Here is a 20,462-nt window from a genome sequence, read left to right on the forward strand (position 1 = left end):
GGACATTGAAGTTTTCATTTCCATATTACCCATCAGTTCAACTGCTGCGTAAAGCTCTTTTGAATCTAAGTCGTAGATAAGGCATCCTACAAGTTACAGCTCAAAGCTTATTTTGCATTTGGCTTCTGAGGAACAAAAAGGAAGAAAGAAAAGTCTTGATCTAATGATGCAGCAGCGCGACATGCCTATGTTCTCATGGAGTCAAACTCATGCTGCCTGAACTTGCTTCCTCTCCGTCACCAGAACCATCAGAGAGTTCGGTGACGCAGCTCGACTCCTGCCTGTGGTCTTCCCCGAGCTCAATCTTCGCTCTCTTCTTCTTAAAGACGCGGCAGACCACCCAATCCCACCTTGCAGCCATGGTACCCTGCATCATCAGGTTCAGATCTTTCCCGAATCAGTAACCTCCTCGGTTCTTCATTTTGATTTATTATAAGATTATTGCATCGATCGATGACAGCAACTTTTTGCATGCTCAGTAGGGACTAGCTTGTTATACTCCAAGGTTGGGTGAGAGTTCTCTGATGGCTTCTTCTTAGGACTAGGAAGAGGAAGAACGGGGAAGTAGGAACTCACATGAGTTGCGTCCGATGTGGTAGTAGCATGAGGGCCGGCAAGGCGGTACTCGTGCATGATCCATTCGGTCTTGGTGGGCGGCTTCCCTCGGTGGAAGACGGAAACCTTCTTCATCCCCACCACCTGGTGGCACCAGGAAGCCGTCACTGGTTTCTCCTTCCCTGTGGCTTTCCAGAAACCGGATCCAGCCGCCTGGTTCCGGCGGCTCCGGTTCGGATTTCTGGCCTCTCTCAGGCCGAAGAAGTACTTCACTTCCTCGCACCCGCACCCACCTGCAGCATCACGTATCGAGGTGAAACATCAATTCATCAAGAGGTATGGTATCAGATCAGGTTAGAACACCAACCACAAGCAGGTAGATCCCATGGATTATACTTGCTGAGATCGACTTCCGGGATGATGGAGGATGGCAAGGGAGAGGAGTAAACCTTCCTCTTAAGGTACTGAAGCACGAGCTCTTCGTCGGTGGGGTGGAACCTAAACCCAGGGGGGAGCCTCAGCACACCATTCCCTGTGAATCTTGGCTTCTCCTCCATAGGTTATGACCCAGAAGCTGAGGGAATAGACAAAGAACAAAGAAGAGAGGGAAGAAAGAACTCTTCTTTGTTCTGCCTAAGGAGTGAAAGACTCCATAATCCTCAACCCTCTTTTTGTTTGTTTCAGCTAAAGAGCAAACAAAGAATGGGAGGAGGACAAGGGAGAGGGAAGGTGTGTTTGTGGTGTGGTTGGGGGTGGGGTGGGGGGGGAGGAAGCAGGTCTTTATAGCGAAGTTTGCCGGCAGTGGGCGACGACCATGGTGGCGTGATCCAGACTCATCCGGCTGTTGAAGATGTCAAAGACCGACACAGAGAGAGAGAGAGAGAGAGAGAGAGAGAGTCATAATGATAATAGAAAGACAGCATTCGGCGGCACAAGCAATCCTCCGCTGGTCAAACACAGCACGGCAGGCAGGTGTCGGCCGCCGTGTGGAGATTTAGATCCACAGCTCCTTGTCCTGTGGATGGAGTCCATGCACTTTCCAGGAATCTGGAGAGCTCACGGGGTAAGACATTCATCGGAGTCTCATGTACTTTTTCCATGAATCTGGAGAGCGCTCACTGGGTAAGACATGCACTGCTGACTTTGCCCACATCTCCAGGAGACTTGTCAGAAACTTCCAAGTGATTTATAGCGAAGCTAAATGATAAGAGGACACTAATAAATTAGATTCGAATACCTTTTAGTCTTCAGTTTGGAACATATCTGAGTATTAAAATGGGTATTTAGATCGAGTTAGGTATTTAAATACTTAAATGGATTCAGATTGTGGAATAATGTGATGCACGGATCCCTTAATTGTTAAATAATAATAATAATAATAATAATAATAATAATGTTATTATTATTATTATTATCATTTCATATGTTTTTGGGCATACATATCTAGATACAAGTTTGACTAAGCTACTCGGATCATGATTAGAGATCATACATAACATTTAGATATATATATATACATATATATTACTAATGTTTTTAATTTTGACGATTATATGTATGCTAAAAATAAATTTGAATTTGAAGTAATATAAATAAATGTATGTCTTTATATAAGTTTCTTAAAATTTTGATCCCACCATTCCCAAAAGGGTTGAGACCCCTTTTTCCTTTCCCTTTCCGCCTTCATTGGGTGCCCTTTGTGGGCAGCAATCTGATCTCAAGACATGTCACAATTCCACTTCGAGGCATCATTTGGAAGAACAGATACCAAAGTGTTTTAGGTTCATGTGGCATGTTGGCAGATTACTTGAACCTCACTCACCCTTGAAAGGATCACTCTCCATTCTGCTCAAAAGAAAAAAGAAAAGAAAAAGTGTTAGGAATTGCAAATTAGAGGATGTCGTTTTCCTCTTATCCTTCCCTTTTCCATGTTTTCGAAGAGCCACTGCCCTAAACAATGCTCTGCTAACATACTGGATGAACAACACAGCTCTCCTGTAGCTAATTTTTGTTTTTTTTTCCTTTACCCCTTTGTTTATGTGCCTATTTGACTCTTTTATTTACATGATTTGCAGGTAGCAATGAGAACCCTGATCAGTGTCTTTCATGGTTTGTTTAGTGATCTTTAGTCTACTCTCTTTTTTTTTTTTGTACACAATGAGAAATTTTCACCATGCTTCTGTTTAGTCTACTCTTACATATATATTATTATTATTATTATTTCAAGCTCCTCAGATTCTGGTAATTTCCTATTCCCTTCTCATCTTCAAAGCAAACATTGAATTCATGCATTTATTTTCCACCATGAAGACATCATGTCCTCATAACAAAGTGGAATTTGTGTTCTGAAGCAGTCAAGGTTGTTGTGGCTAAGGGAGTTTACTGGTCTTGTGCAGTTTGTGCCATGAGAGGTGTTCAAAGTCTTTCCAGAGTCAGCTGGGTTGACAAAAGAATGCATGTCCAGTTTGAACTCACATGACCATCATATTTCCTGGACATTGTGATGTGGAATGAGGTATATATACTTACAGCTAAAATGTAGAAAATTAAATACATAAAAGTATCTTATATTTTTTTCACCAAGTAATTGATCTATTATGATTGGGTATTTTATCGAATTTTTTCAATATTATTTTTTTTATCAGATGATGTCTCTCATACTCTTTTTTTTTTTCTTTCACTTTAGGGCATCTCTGTTTTCACATTGGATGAAGATATCCTTATATTTTTACTTAATGATTTAATTAAGATGCTATCAAAAAAATCTTTAATTTTGATAATTAATCAGCTTTAAATTTTATAAAAAATATAAAAAATTAATAATATTAGAATCATATCCTAATGATTCTAAGATGATTAGATCTTTTTTATTTTTTAAAAAAATATAGTAATTAATTATCGATTTTTTAATAACATATGTGACAAGGTATTTTTTTAGTAAAAGACTTGAGGATATTTTCATTCAAAAATGCCCCATATAAAAAATAAATATGGGAATATTATTAATTTTTTTCAATAAAATTATACCATGTTTTTAATATATTCCAAGGAAATTTTGGTGTTAAATTTATTTTTAATATCGTTATATTAACGGTGAATCAATGGAAATTAATCACAATGATATGAATATAATTTTAACTTAGAGGAGTAAATTTGTAAACTATTACATTTTGAGGAATATAAATGCAATTTTGTCACCCAACAGAATGTGATTACGACACGTGTTGATTCTGCCGATAGTTTTGTCTACGTGGCGTATAAAACGCAATCTTAGTGGCCGCTTGAAGGGGCCGACATCAATGTGTTTGTATTTATATTCATCCGAAATTAATTAATACAAATTTATTTCAATTTAATATATATATATATACAGATATTTGGAGGGCTTAAATGAAAAACAATAAAAAAGATATTGGGATATGTAATATTTGTGGGATTGGATTGGCAATTTTGGTCGCACCTCTCTTTCTTTCCTCGTGTCATCACTCATTCTCTTGAACCCTAACTCTACGAGTATATGTCAGGGAACTCCTCTCGCGGGTCTGTTCCACAAGATACCCTTTTTGATCCACTCCTGGGTTTTGCGGATTTGCCCTCTCTTCTCCACCTCGCCGTCCCCGTTCGATTCTGCCCCTAAAGGTGCGAGCTTTTCTCCCGATTTCGATGTGGAGATGATAGCAGATGTTGTCTCCGGTGGATGACTTGATGATTCTTGATTGATTGTTTTGGTTTTTGTGATGTTGGGGTGATCGGTGATAGATCGGAGAGAACAAATGCCAGAAGAGGATCTGGTCGAGCTCAAGTTCCGGCTATACGATGGATCGGACATCGGCCCGATCCGCTACTCTTCTTCTTCCACTATTGCCATGCTCAAAGAAAGGATAATCTCCGAGTGGCCGCGAGGTAGGAGTTCCCGGTTTCTCTTTGAGTTTTTCTCGCTCGTTGATCGGCAAGTCAAAACCCGTTTTTTTGGCAATCTCGTAAGCAAGAAACTTTCTGTTTCTTTTTACTCTTTGGTTTTGTGATCTTTCATCCAGTCAAAAACCTTGTTTTTGGGTGGATCATCTGTTTGCTTCTTTGTATGCTCGCAATTTTATTGGGGCTTTTGACGTGGTAGTTGATTTCAATTAATTAAATGTTAAACGAAATATTAGACATCCTTCAACTTTTCATTTGTTTGAATTTGGTGCACTGTTTGTGATGTTATGTGTAATGATCTAATCCACTTGTTGATAAAGTGTATTATGTATCATATTACCTTGAATAAGTGTCTCAAATGGACCAAGGGCAGGTAACTAGTATATGGATTTTGTGACTATGATCAACCAGATATCCTAATTATCGATGTTTAGAAGACAGGCATAGGACTCAAGTCATGATATAATTTGAATTTCCAGATTGTACCATCTTCAACAAAAACTTTAAGTCTGTCGAAGTAAAATTCAAAGGGCGACAACTCATTATTTTTCCCCTTACAAATTACTTTCTTTTACTTTTTATTTTTTTGTATGATTCTGTATGTTTTAGCCTGAAGTTTCTATTTAATGGCTTCTAAATTCATCGAGGTCGCAGAACTTTTTTTTCTGTGTATTTCAGATATTCGTTTCTTTAGTACCCTGTTTATCACTCAGAAATTTTTGCAATCATGCTAAAAGGTATTTTCTGATGGACTCATAGTGTATGCACTGTGATGTATGCATCAGTAGGTATAATAGTGTCCATTAACATTCTTTTTGTTGTTTCTGTGCACAACCTTGCATGCCTTTCTCAGAGACGCACAAGTCGACCTTTTCATATTTTTGTACGTCTCATAGTGGCTAGACCTTTCCTTATAGGAAAATTCCTTTGTATTAATTATCCTGCTAGTGTTGTCCAAGATGCTGAAATTTCAAATTGATGGTCTTTGTGTCACACCAAATGCTCAACTTGCATGTGCATGTCATTTAACAAGTCTACACGCCATTGCTGCCTCAAAACCAGAACTTGAAACGATCGAGCCTTATTTTTATCATGGTTAGCCTTGAGCTCTAGCTTTTTGGCTGTTTTGACTGTGGAGGGTATGTAGGATTTTCTTGCGTATGCACATGTATGTGTATCATGCTTCTTGTATTATTTTGAAGTGCTATTTATGGAAATTTTGGCTCTTCTATTTTGGTTCACGTGATCGATTATATCACTGATTTGTATTCCATTCTTCCATTCTTGCTGTAGATAAAAAGATCGTACCAAAGGTGGCAAATGATGTCAAATTGATAAGTGCAGGCAAAATACTAGAGAACAGCAAGACAATTGCACAGTGCAGATCACCTTTTGGTGAACCTCCTGCCGATGGTATTACCATGCATGTCGTGGTACAACCATCATTGACTAAAACAAAAACAGGTGAGCTGGATGATGTTACTTGGTGCGGCACATTATTAACTTTCTTATGTCTCCTATTGGTCTCACTGAAGTTAAAATAGATGTTTATGAAATACCATGTCTCTTGGTGCTCCAAAATGCTTTTAACTAAATGGTAGCAGACGTTCTAACATGAAAAAGGATTCAGATAAACCTAGTTGGAAAACTCCATGATAATTTTATGAAGTTCTATGTCTCATAAAGTGATTGTGCAAAATTTTTGCAGTTTTAGTTGAGTTACCGGTCACTTGTGTTGATTTTTTTACTATTTAGATGGTAACTGAGCATTCATGGGTTTGATTCATCTATAGATAAATGAAACATATTTTTAGTTTCCCATTGTGTAGTATACAAATGTAGGATAATAATATGGCAGAACATTTTTTAAAAGATCAAGGTTTTGTTATTTGTTCATTGGCTGGTCATAGAATGATGATATGGCAGCGTAGAAACTGTCAAATTCACGTTTGAAACACCATTCGTGCCTTCTGATGTGAACTAGAATAGGAAGGATTATTTTCCTGCAGTATGCCTGTCGTTGAACATCTTTTGAGATTACCAGAAATGTTTAGAAAAATAAAAAGATGAACCTGGCACACGAGGCTCCCTCCGACAAGAAGAACAATATATGCTGTTCCACTACAGCAAAAAGGCTATTTCTGTGAATTGAACCATGGCGATCCAGGTTGAAGATTTCTAGAGTCGCTTTATTCGGAAATTTTTTTAGTTGACACAACACCTAGCTGTATCTGTACCCGGTTTTTTTATTCCTTCAGACAATTCTCAGCCATTCGTGTCTGCTTTCAATCTTTTTAATATATTATGTACTGCAAAATTTTATTCGAATTCAAAAGGTTTGCTGTTTATCCGTTTTCTATAATTGAAACAGAAAAGAAGGTCGAGGAGCTGCCGAAGAAGACAACCTGTTCTTGCTCTATATTATAGAGCAATGAGCGACTTGCAACAATAGCATCATCCGCCATTGTGGTTCAACTGTGGTAAGAAGTGTCGATTTCTCAAAGCTGTCATCATTGTTCGATGCATGCTGTTTCACGCATCGTGTCGGTGCACGGCTGTGCTATTTATTTGTCTTGGAACAAGTTGATCCGATCCTTTGGATCAAAGTCTTATACATGTTTCTATAGATCTCATTACAGACAACAGTTTTCCCCCAACATGTTTGTATATCGATTGCATTGCCTGCAAATTAATTCGATAGACCCAATGATTTCTGCTCTCTTCAAATTCGTATTGTATTGTGCACACCCGTTGGTAGGGCTATCATCTATGTTCGTGCTGGAAATGTGATTTGGCTTCCCATTCGAGTCATAGCACATGGATTCATAAATTTTCTGTGGATTTTCTGATCTAATTCGAGCAGGTTTGATATGAAGATAGTGTTCGATTCAGTATTTTGTTAAATCGGGAGAACAAAATTAAGATGATATGGATCGCCAACCATTCATTATATATATATATATATATATATATATATATATATATATATATATATATAGTTTTGATAAAAATAAAAAAAATTATTTGAAAATTTGATATTTTCCTCTTTGTTAGTCCTATCCGAACATAGAAACAAAGAAACAAAAACAAAAAGCAAATGCGAAAACGGCCCATCGGAGGAAGAAAGTTTGGTGTGTGGTCCGAAACGATCCGCTGTTTCTGTTGCCAAAACAGTCCGAATAAAACAAAAACAAAAACAAAAAACAATACCACAAAAACACCAGCATCCCCTCGACCTTATCGCCATCATATCGCTCAAAGCCATACACAACAAAGCTGAAACCCAAACCCCTCCTCGTCCTCCTCCGTCAATGGCGGCTTCCTTCACCTCCATCGTAGAATCAGTCCCTCCCCCTTTCCATTTTCTTCAGCTTCGCATACTCCTCACTCTCCTTTTCCCTCTTGCAGGCGATCGTGCGCCCGACGGCCGCCACCGGCGGGTCGAGAAGCTCCGGTCGCCCTTCTCTTCTGAGCCCTTCGCACGCTTCCCTGGGCCTCCGTAAGAGCCCCTGGCCGCGTCAGTTCATCTCGCCCTTCTCAGTCTCACCCGCTTCCCCAGCCAAAGCCCGCTACGCCATTTCGCCTCGTGCCGAATTGAAGGTTGTAAGCTTCCAATCACTTAGGGTTTTCGTCACTCTCCGTTTCATGACTGCTAGAATGACCCTCGTTTCCGCCATATTGGTTGCCGTTAGGTCTTTTGTGCTTCTAATCTGTTCTTCGTTTGATTGCATTGCGTGGTGGAATTTTAGGAAGCTGAGGTGCAGTCTACAGTCACCACCAAAGTGTACTTCGACATAAGTATTGGGAATCCGGTGGGGAAGGATGTGGGGAGGATTGTGATAGGGTTGTTCGGGGATGATTGCCCCCAGACCGCAGAAAATTTTCGGGCTCTTTGCACAGGTTTAAATATGCTGTACCTTTGTCCTTTTTGAGCAAAATATCTCACCTTTACTGTGGATTTTGATTGCTTGGGCTGGAGGGAGTCGCAATTCTTGACAGTGCTGTACTTTGGTCAGGTGAGAAGGGCTTTGGGTACAAGGGTTCTGCATTTCATCGTGTCATCAAGGACTTTATGATCCAAGGAGGAGACTTCGACAAGGGAAACGTATGTGTTCTCCTTTCCTCTCCTCTTCTTCGCTGTGGCTACAGCTTCTCTATTATGCAGTCACTCCTCTGATTCAGTTTAACCTTCCGAAGTACAAGAAGGGTTTCCAAATTGTGCATATGGTCCGTAATTATGTCATGCTGTTGCATCGGTGCTTTTGGAAAAAACTTATAGGAGATGGTATTTTAAAATTTTATATAGTTATGATGTTCTTTTTCTAATCAAGGACATCGATTTGCACATTCTATTCCATTTTGTTGAAATGTACAGGTTTTCAATCCATACTGTTCATTTTCGGATTATTGCAGGTGTCAAATAATTGTTACAGTAGAAAGAAAATGTCTCTTACCTGAACATCTTATGTATATCGTGTTTAACTTGTGAGTTAAAATTTAAAATCACATTAGTGGGGAGGCAGAGCTGCAGAGAGTCTTTTAATGAATGCTGTGGTGTGTTTGTGCATCATACTATGAGTTCGTCAGTTGAATATCAATGCTACCACCAATGTTTAGTTGACTATGTTATTATTCATTAATCTTTGCAAACTTTATGAACTTAATTGAGCAAAAGCAAGGCCCAAGCTGAAGCATAATTTTGTGACTATGTATCCAAAAATTTTTAAGTACATATGTCAGCAAAGGGAAACTTTCAGAAAAATGATCCTACATGAAGCCACATATTCTAATATACAAAGTTCCACGTGTGATAACTGAGTCGTGAGTAGATTGAAGCACTAAAATATCTTAAAACAGTTTTTTTAGCATTAAATCTTACTTTTAGTGTTTGGAGTATAGAAGCATCTTCCTGATGTGATCATTGACAAAAAATTGATCTAAGGTGTGAATGAAGTTCATTTGTACTGTTTTGGATAGTAAAAGAATTTGATCTTCAAATTTAAATTATATTATTTTTAAAAATAAATTTAATTCATTTCCATGTGATTCTCATGTTCTAACTGATGCTGCAATTCAATCAGTTGCTCTTTGAGTTTACTCAATTAATGTTGTGACTATGCTAGATGAAGTAATTTAGGAGTTGAAAGGATTTATAGGCTTTTTTGTGTTATGACAATTTAGCTCTTCAGGTTATGTTGCATCATGTTTAACTTTCCTTTTTTTTTGTTTGGTTGAATTTCAGGGAACTGGTGGTAAAAGCATATATGGCCGCACATTCAAAGATGAGAACTTCAAGTGTAAGTTGAATGTGGTCATCCATTTGTTGTATGTCAGTCATATTAGGTTTATAAAATTATGTTCATTAACTTTATGAAACTTGTTTAGTGTCTCATTTGGGACCTGGAGTGGTTAGTATGGCAAATGCAGGGCCCAACACCAATGGGAGCCAGTTCTTCATTTGCACTGTCAAGGTAACCTATGGAACTTGGGTTGAAACTGACCCCTAGATTTGGGATTAGCATATTGCAATTTTTTTTATCCATCTTTCCATTTAGTTCACCTTTATACTTGTACCATGTTTTCTGTTTGTACAACATTGTTTGGGCAACCTACGATGCCACCGGCAACATGCTTTGATTCAGACAGATGCTTTAAGGCATTCTGGCTCTTAGCCGAGTTGCAAAACAACTTAATGTTCTGCAGACATCCAAATTTGAAACTGCCGATTTTTCATAAATATCATGGAAGTGCAAATTCTGCACTACTTCTTTCCGGGACATTGTCAAGAATATCACAGAAGCTGGAACATCAACAATGAACTATCCCCTTACGTTGGATCTTGATACTTCTCTCTCTCTCTCTCTCTCTCTCTCTTCCCCCACCCCCCTTGGACATGTTAATAATGTTGCTAGGTGCACATATTGGATCTAAAAGACCTTTATTCATCTTTGAGTTTACTTGTCATACACAATTACTTTCACTTTCTATTTATTTTTAAATTTAACCCTTCCCACATTATATAGGAGTCTATGCTTCTTGATTGTTACGAGTGGAATAATATATATACTGAAGTTACTGTAGAACACGAAATGTGATGTTATCTAAAAAACTGGGTTTTGTGCAGACACCATGGTTGGACCAGAGGCATGTTGTTTTTGGTCAAGTCTTGGAGGGGATGGATGTGGTGAGGTTGATCGAGTCACAAGAGACCGATCGTGGTGATCGTCCCAAGAAGAGAGTCGTCATCAGCGACTGTGGTGAGCTTCCCATGGTCTAAAACAAAAAAGAGGTACACAACTTTTCTCTTCTGAAGAGGACCATATCGGCGTTTCCTTTCAAGTTTTCTGGTGTTATTTTAAAGAGGCTATTGATCATATAGCAGGTTGACAATGTTATGACTTGACATCTGATGAGGGGTTGGTTACCTGCTTATTTTGCCGGCTATTGTATGTGGAGGTATCTAAGCAGTGACTTAAATGATCCTTTGCTGCTTGTTCTTTGGGTTTCAAAAGTAAACTAAATGAGACTTAATAATAATTGGAAAACTGTATCGATTGTTTGGAAAGATCATCATATGGAGAAAATTTGCTACTTGATCTGTTAACTTTGTCTCATCTGGTCATTGCTACTTCACTGAAGGTTGTTGTTTATAGGATTGAAGTGGTGGGATTCTGAGATCCTAATCCACAAGTGCAGCAGCGACATAATAATTCAGGAGTTCTCCATGACTTAATATTATATATATATATATATATATATACTTTACATAAAGATTTCTTCCACTTGCACTCTATGGATAGTGAGTTCAATGAATGCAAAGTAAGTTGAAAATTTGACCAACTTTTTGAGTCGAATTCAGTTGCAAAAAGATGTGAAGTCCAACTCAGAAAGTTGAATTTTCACTTTCATCGCTGACGCAAAGGTGAATAGACAACAGCCCAAACCATGGTTAGTTTGAGCCTAGCATTCATTACCGCGGTTGGGTCAACCTGACTTTTTTGACCTTTTATTACCTCTATTTAGATCATAACTTCAATCCACCACCAACAACCCCAGCTGATGTGATCATCACGGGCTTCCTATTTTACTCGGATACAATTAATTTTACAGCGGATTTAGTAAGTGTACGCCAATTATGATACACAGATGATCAAAGACATCATGTCATACATAATACACAGCAATCTTTTGAGTTTCTTTCACCAAAAATAAATATTATTACTCTATTGTTCTTCGGCTCGAGAATTCTATCAGAAATCAACAAACCTAATTCTATTTTTATTCTTCGAGAAAGACAAAGATGCAAACTACATCAAGTGATTTATTTACCATGATAAGATGGAGGTTTCAGAATCTTGACAATATATAAAAAAACATTATGCTTAAATATTACCAGATTTGTATCATACTTTGTGTGGTCTTCAGATTTGTACCAGATTTGTATCAGATTTGTATAAAAAAACATTATCGCTTAGTAATGTCCCACCCTTTTTCTCTCTTCTTCTTTATCTGTGTCAAAAGGAGTAAACTCAAATATAAAGAGCATTTAGTAATTCACAAACACGTAACATATCTTTGATCACAGCAGCAAGTAAACTCAAATACCATCACTGCACACTGCCACTGCCTATTACTCCTCTCTGAACCCCTTCAAATACACAGGAATTAGTTCTTCTCTTTTCTCTAGAAATAGAGAGAGAGAGATGGGCATCATACACGCAATTGTTCCTGTGAGACATGCTTTATGGGCATTATTTTGCTAATTATGTCACACAAATATGAGTCCAAACAGAGTCTCTTTAGATCTCTATCCATCCATGCTTGAAAGAAAATATCACTTTCTGAAAGAAAATAATTGTCATCGTAACAGTTTCCCCACATTTGAACTGGTTAAGTTTCCATCATTAAGGATGCTGCAGAAAAATTGCCATTACTGAGTGCTATTTGGCAAAAAATAAAGACTATTTATTTCGATCATAGTTTACAGAAAGGAACTAACCTTGCATGAAACTTACAGCATTACCTCCATGAAATGGCTAAGACGAATGAGAGGCTGTTCCTTTCAAAAATTATGGATATGATGGAACGCATCTTTTGCATCTACTTACGAATTTTAATTGGTACAGAAACGAACTAAAAGCTCGGCGAAATCGCTGATTGTTTCAACCAATGATTTATCTGGCCTGATAATAGATATCTAGCCACCGACAAATAGAAATAATGAGGATGAAAACAACCTTGAGACACCTTTAACATCCACCAAAGATCTCTATTTGCAAGACCATGCCTGTAACAAACAACAGAAATAGCAGAAATGGATTGCCTGAAATATGGAATTAATTTCTTCATGCAAGCCAGGCTTGGCAGTCCACAGGGGTCGATAATTTCCATGAGAATTTATTGAACATAGTCGACATTATCAGCAATCCTATAGCTAGATTGAAGCAAGAGATTTCCTGTGTCTTCCTAACCCAAGTTGAGAAGTGTGAGTTCAAGTGTGGTAGAAGACCCAAACTTGGACTAAAAAGTTTCATCATTTACTGTCGCAGCCCTATCGTCTTTTCTGATCTCTAAAGTCATATGTGATAAGTGTGTTCTTTCTTCATTAATGACAACGTAACCACAGGTGGTATTTTTCAACAGTTCAGCCAAACCAAGTAAAACATATTTCAAGTTCGATCTGTTCTGACTTATGATGGGTTCTTTCGATCATAAGGGATGATAAATGTGTTAGTGTAGCAACGGCAAAGCTGGTAGATTTCAGTGATGTACCAACTGGAACATACAAGGGATCAAACACTAGCAAGAGGCGACAAACGTCACATCCACTGGGCTAACTAATCTGTGGTCGACGAACGAAAAGGTTTGGTTGAAATACAAAGTTTGAACTGCTATATTTTGGCTGACCCAGAGTCACCTTACTACTTCACTCTTGTCACTGGGCACAGTTGGGTCTTCCACCTTTTTGAACAAGAAAATAAGGACAAATCATCATTTGATCTTGGACCAACAAAATATATATACCTTTCTATCATCTAGCTCTTTCTGGATCCAACTGGAGACATTTACCTTTCTAGTTTTGGACTAATAGCAAGATATGAGTATCCGAACTAGTTCTAGCCTAATGGAATACTTTACAATATATTACCATTGACGATAGTGAACGCATTTTAAGGTCTAGTTCTCTGCAACCAAAGAAAAACTAGCATCCTTAGCATGATCCAACAATCAGTGGGGTCCGGGAGCAACTGTAGGATTTAGGATCGAGATTAGTGAAGATCATCCAAATCGTTGGATTTTTTCTTTATATGTGCCCTGGAATCTGTTGGGATAGGTCAGAAGTCAGTTGAGATCAAGGGGATCAGTAGAATCAACTGCAATTGGCAGAGCTGGCGTGATCAGACTTAACTAGTTGAGAACTAGTCAAATCACCGAGATTAGATGGATCAGTTGGACAGCTTGGAATTGACTGGTTTGGTTCTATTTGACAAGTACAATGGACTGAGAGATGTTTGCAACCGTCCAACATTGAAAAAGTTTCAATTAGTCTAAAATCTTGACAAAATTTAACTGAACAATTTGCTAATTTTAGGAACAAAGAGAGACATTAATAAATTTGTTCATAGTTGCTCAAAGGTAACTGCATATGTCGTCATATATTATAGTTCCAATAACTCATAGTTCTTGGTTGGGATTAATATGTATAGAATGCTAAAGCTATGAAGCTTGAAACAACAAGCTTGTTCAGATGTCAAATGGTACCCTGGTAGTCTGTATGAGAAGCTGCTCCCGATGGATAACCATAGATATGGCAGATATATCATAGAATAAGGCAAAGGATTCTGCACAGCATCAACGTTCAACTCTAGCACTTAACAACTAAAATCCTGCTAAAACACATTGACAAAGCAAGAAGACAGTTATCTATATTTTATTACAAGTTATGTAAAAGGAAACAGAAGAAAATATCAGCAGTAGGCAAAAACCGATTTTCATAATTATTAAGACAAAGGTCTCAAATAAGAAAAAGAACAGAGCAAAATGGAAATTAATGAAGGAGCAATTTCAATTTGCCATAAACCATGCAGGTGCCATTGGTTTCAGTTTTTCGTAAATCGTAAAATGCTATCAGTCTCAATCATAATAATGAAGATAAACTTCTATGAAGGGAGCACAATAGGTAGAGTGCTTCAAAGAAATACATAAAAACATATCACATTTAAAGAAACATAGAAGACAGGGATACAGAAGGGTATCTTGGCAGCTTTTGACTAGTAATCAATTAGCTGAAACTATCATGTTAGAACCATACTCACCTTTAATGACATTGGAAGTTTGACCTCCAAGGGAAAGAAGGAAATCAGGTTCTAACACTAAAATGTAGTCTCCATAAATCGATTTCTATCTCCAGCAATCTCCATAAGAGATCAGAGTTAATAGTTAGACATGTTCAACAATGACTGTCACAGAAGACAAGTGAATCGACCATCTAGCCTGACATCCTAATTCACGTCGTCAGAAAAAAAGAAAGGGGGGAAGATGATGAAATGGAGAATAGAAGCTCAACGAGACTTGATTTTGTGACAAGTTCACTGTGTTCGACAACAAAGGTTCATCCAAAGCCCCTCAAAGATTCCAAATCAATTACCTGATTGTTGTTCGTTTGCCTCCATCCCCAAATCTACCTTAACTTCTGTAATAATCTGAAGAAGTTCAACAGGAGTTGCTGCCGGGTCCAATTCAAGGCATCCCTTCAGAGCATTATGAGCTTCTTCATCTGTAAGCAGATGAGAAGGAACCTGATGCGAAAAACGAAACATCTCTTCTCTAGAGATCCTCTTAATTTCTGTTGGGCCCATATGTCGATGGAAAACTGCTTTAAATCCAGCGACTTTCACCAATGGAATCACAGACACACCATCCTCGTCGTTATAGTCATCGAGTACTTCCACCATTTCATAATTGTATATCACATCATCAGGTGTGAGCTCATTCCAATCTGGAGACCAGTTCCTATATAAGGCCCAAGTATCACCTTTCTTAGGCACAATTCTAATGACTCCTCGGGGACCTTTGTCCCATCTAACTTTATGTGAGAATATATTAACTGTATCACTTATTTGATATCTGCTCACCCTGAATTCTCCGCATGTCTTTGCAAATCCAGAGTCTATCCAGTTAATTGGTCCCAATTCACTGTTGGACTTCGAATTAAGAAAACTCATGCGGATCCTGAAAGGATTCAGAGAGAGAACTTTTTGAACCATGGCATAGAGTCGTGGCATGCCATCTTCACTGTCATACGTAGCCCATACCTGATCACCTTCAAAAGTCCTCTCCTGGCGATCCCTGTCAAAGTCATAGAAATCAGGATCAGGTACATCGATCGATACAAGTTTAAGGACTTTCTTATCCAAATTGTCATCATGGTCATGTGTTGAATCCTTATCATGGGAATCATCCAAGCAGGCCTGTTTGCCTGTATCCCCATCCATTACAACTGCTTCTTGTCCATTTTTCTGCTTTAATTTCTCTTTTTCTCCCAACTTGGTTGTTTGAGCTAAGTTCCATTCTTTTAGCTTTTCAACAACTGTTGCCTTGGCCTTCTCTACCAGCATTTGTCGAATATTAATCTGTGAAAACTCCCTAACAAAATTGTTCTGTCTTGCAGTCATTCTAGTTCTAGGAATATCCTCAAGAACACAATTAGCCTTTTGAACGTCAGGGTTAACAGTTTTCTGAACGTTTGTATGCAAATTCTCTGCCTCATCTGTTTGATGATAAATGCTGCTTTGATCACCATTGCTTCTCCTTTTTGCTGGTCTGCCAACCTTGGATATAGATCGACCCCGACCATAACCACTGACAGTGTGACCAGCATTATAATTTCCAGATTCGTCGATTGTACTCTTATAGATATGACCATCTGTACGGAAAGACTCTTCCCTCTGAGCCGCTGCTTGTGCCTTCTCATGCTTTCTTTTCATTTTCTCAAATTTCTTGTGGTTTAGGTTTGCAGCTTGAAAAGCAGAATCTGTTGTGCTAGCAGTCCCAGCTGATCCACTGAAAGAGCTCCATTGGAAGTTCTGATGGCTATAAGAATCAAGATTTCCCCCATTCTGGGATTCTGTAGGTCCTGTTCCAGGAAAAGTGGAGGTACTGAACCCAGAACTATAGCCATTTTTTAGTGTGTAATTATGGTTTGAATTCTGTTGGTGCTGCTTGGCTGACCAAGGAATAGAAGAATTGGCTGCATTACCTGGAATTCCTATCTCAACAGCCAAGAAGGCTTGATGGCAGTTGGGACATAAAAGATTGTGATTAAGGTAAATTCTGAGGTATTCGTACTGCATCCTGCATTGTTTGCATGATGTCCAAAACGTGTTCAAATTTATTGTATGAGACTGAGAGACAGCAGATGGGCCGGAAGCATTGTTGCTCTTTCGAGCTCTTTTGTTGGAGGTCGAGGCGTTGGAAGATGAGTGGAAACCATTGGCACTACTATGAACAGAATGATCTTTGTTCTGATAGCCATTGACATTTCTGTTCTGATCATATGTCGTTTTCCTTTTGTTATCAGACAACACACTCCAAGCCTCGGAAATGAGCTTGAAGGCACCTTCGGCCCCTACAGACTTGTTCTTGTCAGGGTGTAGCTGGAGAGCTAACTTCCTGTAATGTTTCCGGAGTGTCTCTTCATCTGCAAAGGCATTCACCGAGAGAATCGCGTACCAGTCACTCTCCCCATGGATCCTCTTTTCTGCTGCAAGATAAACATCCAGAGTGGCAATCATCTGGCTTATGCCATCCAGTGATGGGAAGAGATTTTGGGCCTTCAAGGCAAACTTCTTGGCACCCTTGACGTCCTTTGCGTTGAATTTCCTTTCCGCAGTTTCTCTTGCCTTGAGGGCCTTCTCCCTGTTACAGTCCATTCTCTACTCTTTCTACTGGCTTGCAAACGATCTTGCACGCGAAAGAAGAGAAGATGTAGAAATTTTCTTTTTCCTACACTTGTACCAACAGCAACACAGAATTCTGTTTCCTCCAGCAAAATGTTCCCATATCCGCAACCGAAACAAGGAGGCCGAACAGACAAGTTTACCGCACTGAAGTGATAAAAAACCCAAAAAAACAAGGCAAACGATCAATTACTCGGATTTAGAGAACCACTGCATAAGTAGTAAATATTAAGTGTAATGTCAACTAAGAACACGTAAGATCACACATTGGATCCTAAACCTAAAAGTAGGACAGGCGGAGACCCCAGAGAATGAAACAAAGACAGCTCAACCACACTTGAGAACTAAAAAGAGCTACCTTGGCCACCGAACAATCGAGAAACAGAAGAAAATATTCATGTTTTTCTGTTGTCTGTGAAGTGAAAACACTTGAATTGTTCCAAGATCTCGACGTTTGCTAGGCAAAAGTAGATGGGCAACTATGAGAAAAGATTTACAGATTATAGAGCTCATCCGGAGCATGAATTAACGAACAGTGGCAACCAATTCCCCATTTTTGATGGATTACAAGTCTAGAAACCCTAAATGCCCTGATCGCGGCCATCAGACGAGAGCCGAGAGTAAAAAGGAAAAGAAAAAGAAAAAAAGGGGCAATTAAAGGAAGGAGAGATCACCAATTATTTTCGGAGGAAATCCACGTAATTGATGGAATTATTGGATCCGAGCGGCCGCCATGAGAAGGTCTCGGTGGGCAAAATTCCCCCCACCCCCCCCGAAACTTCAAAAAATTAGGGGGGAATTGAGCTCCTCGGGTCAAACCCACTCCCCTTCAGACCTAAAACAATAATCCACAAATACCAAAATGGTTATGCAAGAAAAAGGAAGAGGTCACCACAACAGCCCTGTGTGTATACATTCATTCTGATATCTTCTTAACCCTAACCTGACTTTTATTATTCTATTCCTCTCACCCCACCCCCCTCCCCTCCACTCCCCTCCCCTAACTAGGGTTAATTTTTGGGTCCAGGGTGTGATATGTCATTTTCATTAATTGCAGAGATTAAATGACTGTAATTAGGGTGGGAGGGATTTTTTTAATATAATAAATATTAGGAATGTATAGCTGTGGCCTTATTATTACTGTAAGAGAAAGTTAACTAACACACAATAACAGAGCTGTAGTGGGTGTTTGTGAATGCTTACTATTGCTTTTATTTATTGAGGACACCATCATTTAATTATCTCCTTTTCTAAGGTAATAATATTATGGATCACAGGCACAGCACATGTGAAGAAGCCCTTTTATTATTATTATTATTATTATTATTATTATTATTATTTATTTTTTTAAGGGTAGGGTGGTGGGATGGGAGTGGGGGGGGGGGGGGGGGGGGGGGGGGGGCGGGGTGTTTCAAACTGGCAAGTATTCCATGTGGACCCCACATGGTGGTGATGGGTGCTCTGAAACCTTAGGACTAGTAGTGACCCAAGGAGTTGGGGTGAAGGGCATGGTAGAATGATGGGTGACCCATTTGCTGTTTGGATTAGTTAGGAATATAGGCCTGTTGGCTTGGAGGCCTTTTGTTTCCTCTCACCTCCTCATGGTGTTACTGACTTGGAGACTACACAAAAGGCCACTCATGGTACTGTTCTTAAAGCTTAAGCAACATTATTTTTCCATTTTCAAAAATATATTTTTTTTTACAGATTTGATACCATAATTCTGGTTCAGCTTTTTGGCTGGTAGGGTAGGCATGATATGATGGTCATGCCAAGTCCCACTTGCTGCTGAAGAAGGAAAAAGAGTCTCATCTTCTTTCTGCCAGCAGCACTCAGCAGTCAGCATTTGCTTGTTACCATTTGCTTTTTCTGCTCATTCATTTTTCTTGAGAAATGGAGATGAAGAGAACAAATCTTTTTGCAGCATGAGTCTGCATTTTCTTCAACCCAACTCACTTCCTGAAGAAAAAGAAAAAACCAATGTGAGCACAAACCAAACCTACAAGGTTCAATATTAAATATTTTATTTTTATGATTCAAACCTTGATTGAATGTTCATGTTGCAAAAGAACACCTTTGCCATAATACCAAGATTGAACCCCTAGCACAACAGATTGCTGATGACTTGACACAAGTTTTACAACACAGTTGACTACTAAGAGAATGCATTACAATCTCTGATCTGTCTGGTGCTAAATTAAGTGCCAGACACTGACAACTATGGTTTGATCCTTTGCTGCTTATACTGCTCTAATTGCTTGTGGATCCCAGAAGTCCTGATTCAGCAACCGGTCCAACTTCAAGAGGATGACACAACGATTTAGAGATTAGTAGGAGGAAGGCTTGTAGCTGGAAACTCTAGCATCTGATTCAGAGGTGTCACCACTGAAGGCTTTAATATTGAAGAGGTTGATTCAAATACTTGTGGAGGTACTGCCCGAGTATTTGAAATTGGACATTCTTCAGATGGTTTTAACATCCCCTCCATTACTCCAGCAAAAACAGACTTGAGCTCACTTAGGAAACTAGCAGACCAATAAGTTGAGACTTGAAACCTAATGACATCATGAAGACAGCAACAGTTCAAAATAAATTCAAGCCTAAAGCCATCAGTTCAATTATTTTTCACCACTGAAAAAAAAAATGCACTCTTCCAACATCAATTTTAGATTTACTTCACCATAGTCATGATATTTTCTGTTGATTTCCAGTCTCGGGAAATTATGCTTTTAATCTTTGGTAGAAGCAGGTACGGTTGTAAATTGCCATCTTTCCTTCAGCATGAAATTACTGCACCAGTGACCTACTTTCATTCTAAAACCAGGATCCACTCAACAAATAAAGCAAAAGGATGAATACTTTGAATTCAGAATGATCGTGGAAACTTTCACTGAGTGTCATAAATGCTAATAAATCAGCCATTGATCATGTAAAAGATCAATCAACCTATAAGAAAATCACAGAAGTTAAGAGTTTAAGCTTGTGCAATAAAAAATACTTTGAATTTTATCTCCCTTGTTACTGTAAATA

At 38.7% G+C, this 20,462-nt stretch overlaps 4 protein-coding genes across 6 annotated transcripts; 2 read left to right on the forward strand and 2 right to left on the reverse strand.

Moving 5' to 3' along the window:
- Positions 1–32: 32 nt before the first annotated feature.
- LOC135631872 (NAC domain-containing protein 83-like) lies at positions 33–1,112 on the reverse strand. The gene is made up of 3 exons (XM_065139913.1): positions 923–1,112; positions 577–848; positions 33–367 (listed from the first exon to the last, which is right to left on the reverse strand). Exons 1-3 carry the CDS (start codon positions 1,110–1,112, stop codon positions 194–196), a joined length of 636 nt encoding a protein of 211 aa, XP_064995985.1. The 3' UTR covers positions 33–193.
- Positions 250–7,200, forward strand: LOC135631873 (membrane-anchored ubiquitin-fold protein 4-like). The gene is made up of 6 exons (XM_065139915.1): positions 250–379; positions 2,952–3,070; positions 4,080–4,194; positions 4,315–4,458; positions 5,767–5,937; positions 6,845–7,200. The coding sequence occupies exons 2-6, from the start codon at positions 3,059–3,061 to the stop codon at positions 6,898–6,900; spliced, it is 498 nt and encodes a 165-aa protein (XP_064995987.1). The 5' UTR covers positions 250–379; positions 2,952–3,058; the 3' UTR covers positions 6,901–7,200.
- A 466-nt stretch (positions 7,201–7,666) lies between these two features.
- On the forward strand, positions 7,667–11,077 carry LOC135631870 (photosynthetic NDH subunit of lumenal location 5, chloroplastic-like). 3 transcript variants are annotated; one of them, XM_065139912.1, is made up of 8 exons: positions 7,667–7,808; positions 7,882–8,073; positions 8,223–8,373; positions 8,490–8,578; positions 9,716–9,770; positions 9,859–9,944; positions 10,598–10,762; positions 10,853–11,077. In XM_065139912.1, exons 1-7 carry the CDS (start codon positions 7,785–7,787, stop codon positions 10,748–10,750), a joined length of 750 nt encoding a protein of 249 aa, XP_064995984.1. In that variant the 5' UTR covers positions 7,667–7,784; the 3' UTR covers positions 10,751–10,762; positions 10,853–11,077. The 3 variants fall into 3 exon arrangements, with proteins under 3 accessions (XP_064995984.1, XP_064995983.1, XP_064995982.1); XM_065139911.1 differs by having other exon boundaries at positions 10,856–11,077; XM_065139910.1 differs by having other exon boundaries at positions 10,598–11,077.
- Positions 11,078–14,820: 3,743 nt separating this feature from the next.
- LOC135631489 (uncharacterized) lies at positions 14,821–18,346 on the reverse strand. The gene is made up of 2 exons (XM_065139211.1): positions 18,107–18,346; positions 14,821–17,579 (listed from the first exon to the last, which is right to left on the reverse strand). The coding sequence occupies exon 2, from the start codon at positions 17,403–17,405 to the stop codon at positions 15,114–15,116; it is 2,292 nt and encodes a 763-aa protein (XP_064995283.1). The 5' UTR covers positions 17,406–17,579; positions 18,107–18,346; the 3' UTR covers positions 14,821–15,113.
- Between the last annotated feature and the right edge of the window lie 2,116 nt (positions 18,347–20,462).

Source organism: Musa acuminata, chromosome BXJ3-2 (assembly GCF_036884655.1).
Source record: "Musa acuminata AAA Group cultivar baxijiao chromosome BXJ3-2, Cavendish_Baxijiao_AAA, whole genome shotgun sequence".
In the NCBI taxonomy this organism is placed as follows: domain Eukaryota; kingdom Viridiplantae; phylum Streptophyta; class Magnoliopsida; order Zingiberales; family Musaceae; genus Musa; species Musa acuminata.

Bases quoted from the DNA above. Each gene is read 5' to 3' on its own strand.
- LOC135631489 (XM_065139211.1), bottom strand. From the start codon at position 17,405: ATGGACTGTAACAGGGAGAAGGCCCTCAAGGCAAGAGAAACTGCGGAA.
- LOC135631873 (XM_065139915.1), top strand. The intron at 4,195-4,314 runs GTGCGAGCTTTT...GATCGGTGATAG, and splicing joins GTTCGATTCTGCCCCTAAAG to ATCGGAGAGAACAAATGCCA. The intron at 4,459-5,766 runs GTAGGAGTTCCC...TTCTTGCTGTAG, and splicing joins AATCTCCGAGTGGCCGCGAG to ATAAAAAGATCGTACCAAAG.
- LOC135631872 (XM_065139913.1), bottom strand. From the start codon at position 1,112: ATGGAGGAGAAGCCAAGATTCACAGGGAATGGTGTGCTGAGGCTCCCC. The intron at 849-922 runs GTTGGTGTTCTA...GTGATGCTGCAG, and splicing joins ATGGGATCTACCTGCTTGTG to GTGGGTGCGGGTGCGAGGAA. The intron at 368-576 runs GTGAGTTCCTAC...CTGATGATGCAG, and splicing joins CCACATCGGACGCAACTCAT to GGTACCATGGCTGCAAGGTG.
- LOC135631870 (XM_065139910.1), top strand. From the start codon at position 7,785: ATGGCGGCTTCCTTCACCTCCATC. The intron at 8,374-8,489 runs GTTTAAATATGC...TACTTTGGTCAG, and splicing joins TTTTCGGGCTCTTTGCACAG to GTGAGAAGGGCTTTGGGTAC. The intron at 8,579-9,715 runs GTATGTGTTCTC...GTTGAATTTCAG, and splicing joins GAGACTTCGACAAGGGAAAC to GGAACTGGTGGTAAAAGCAT.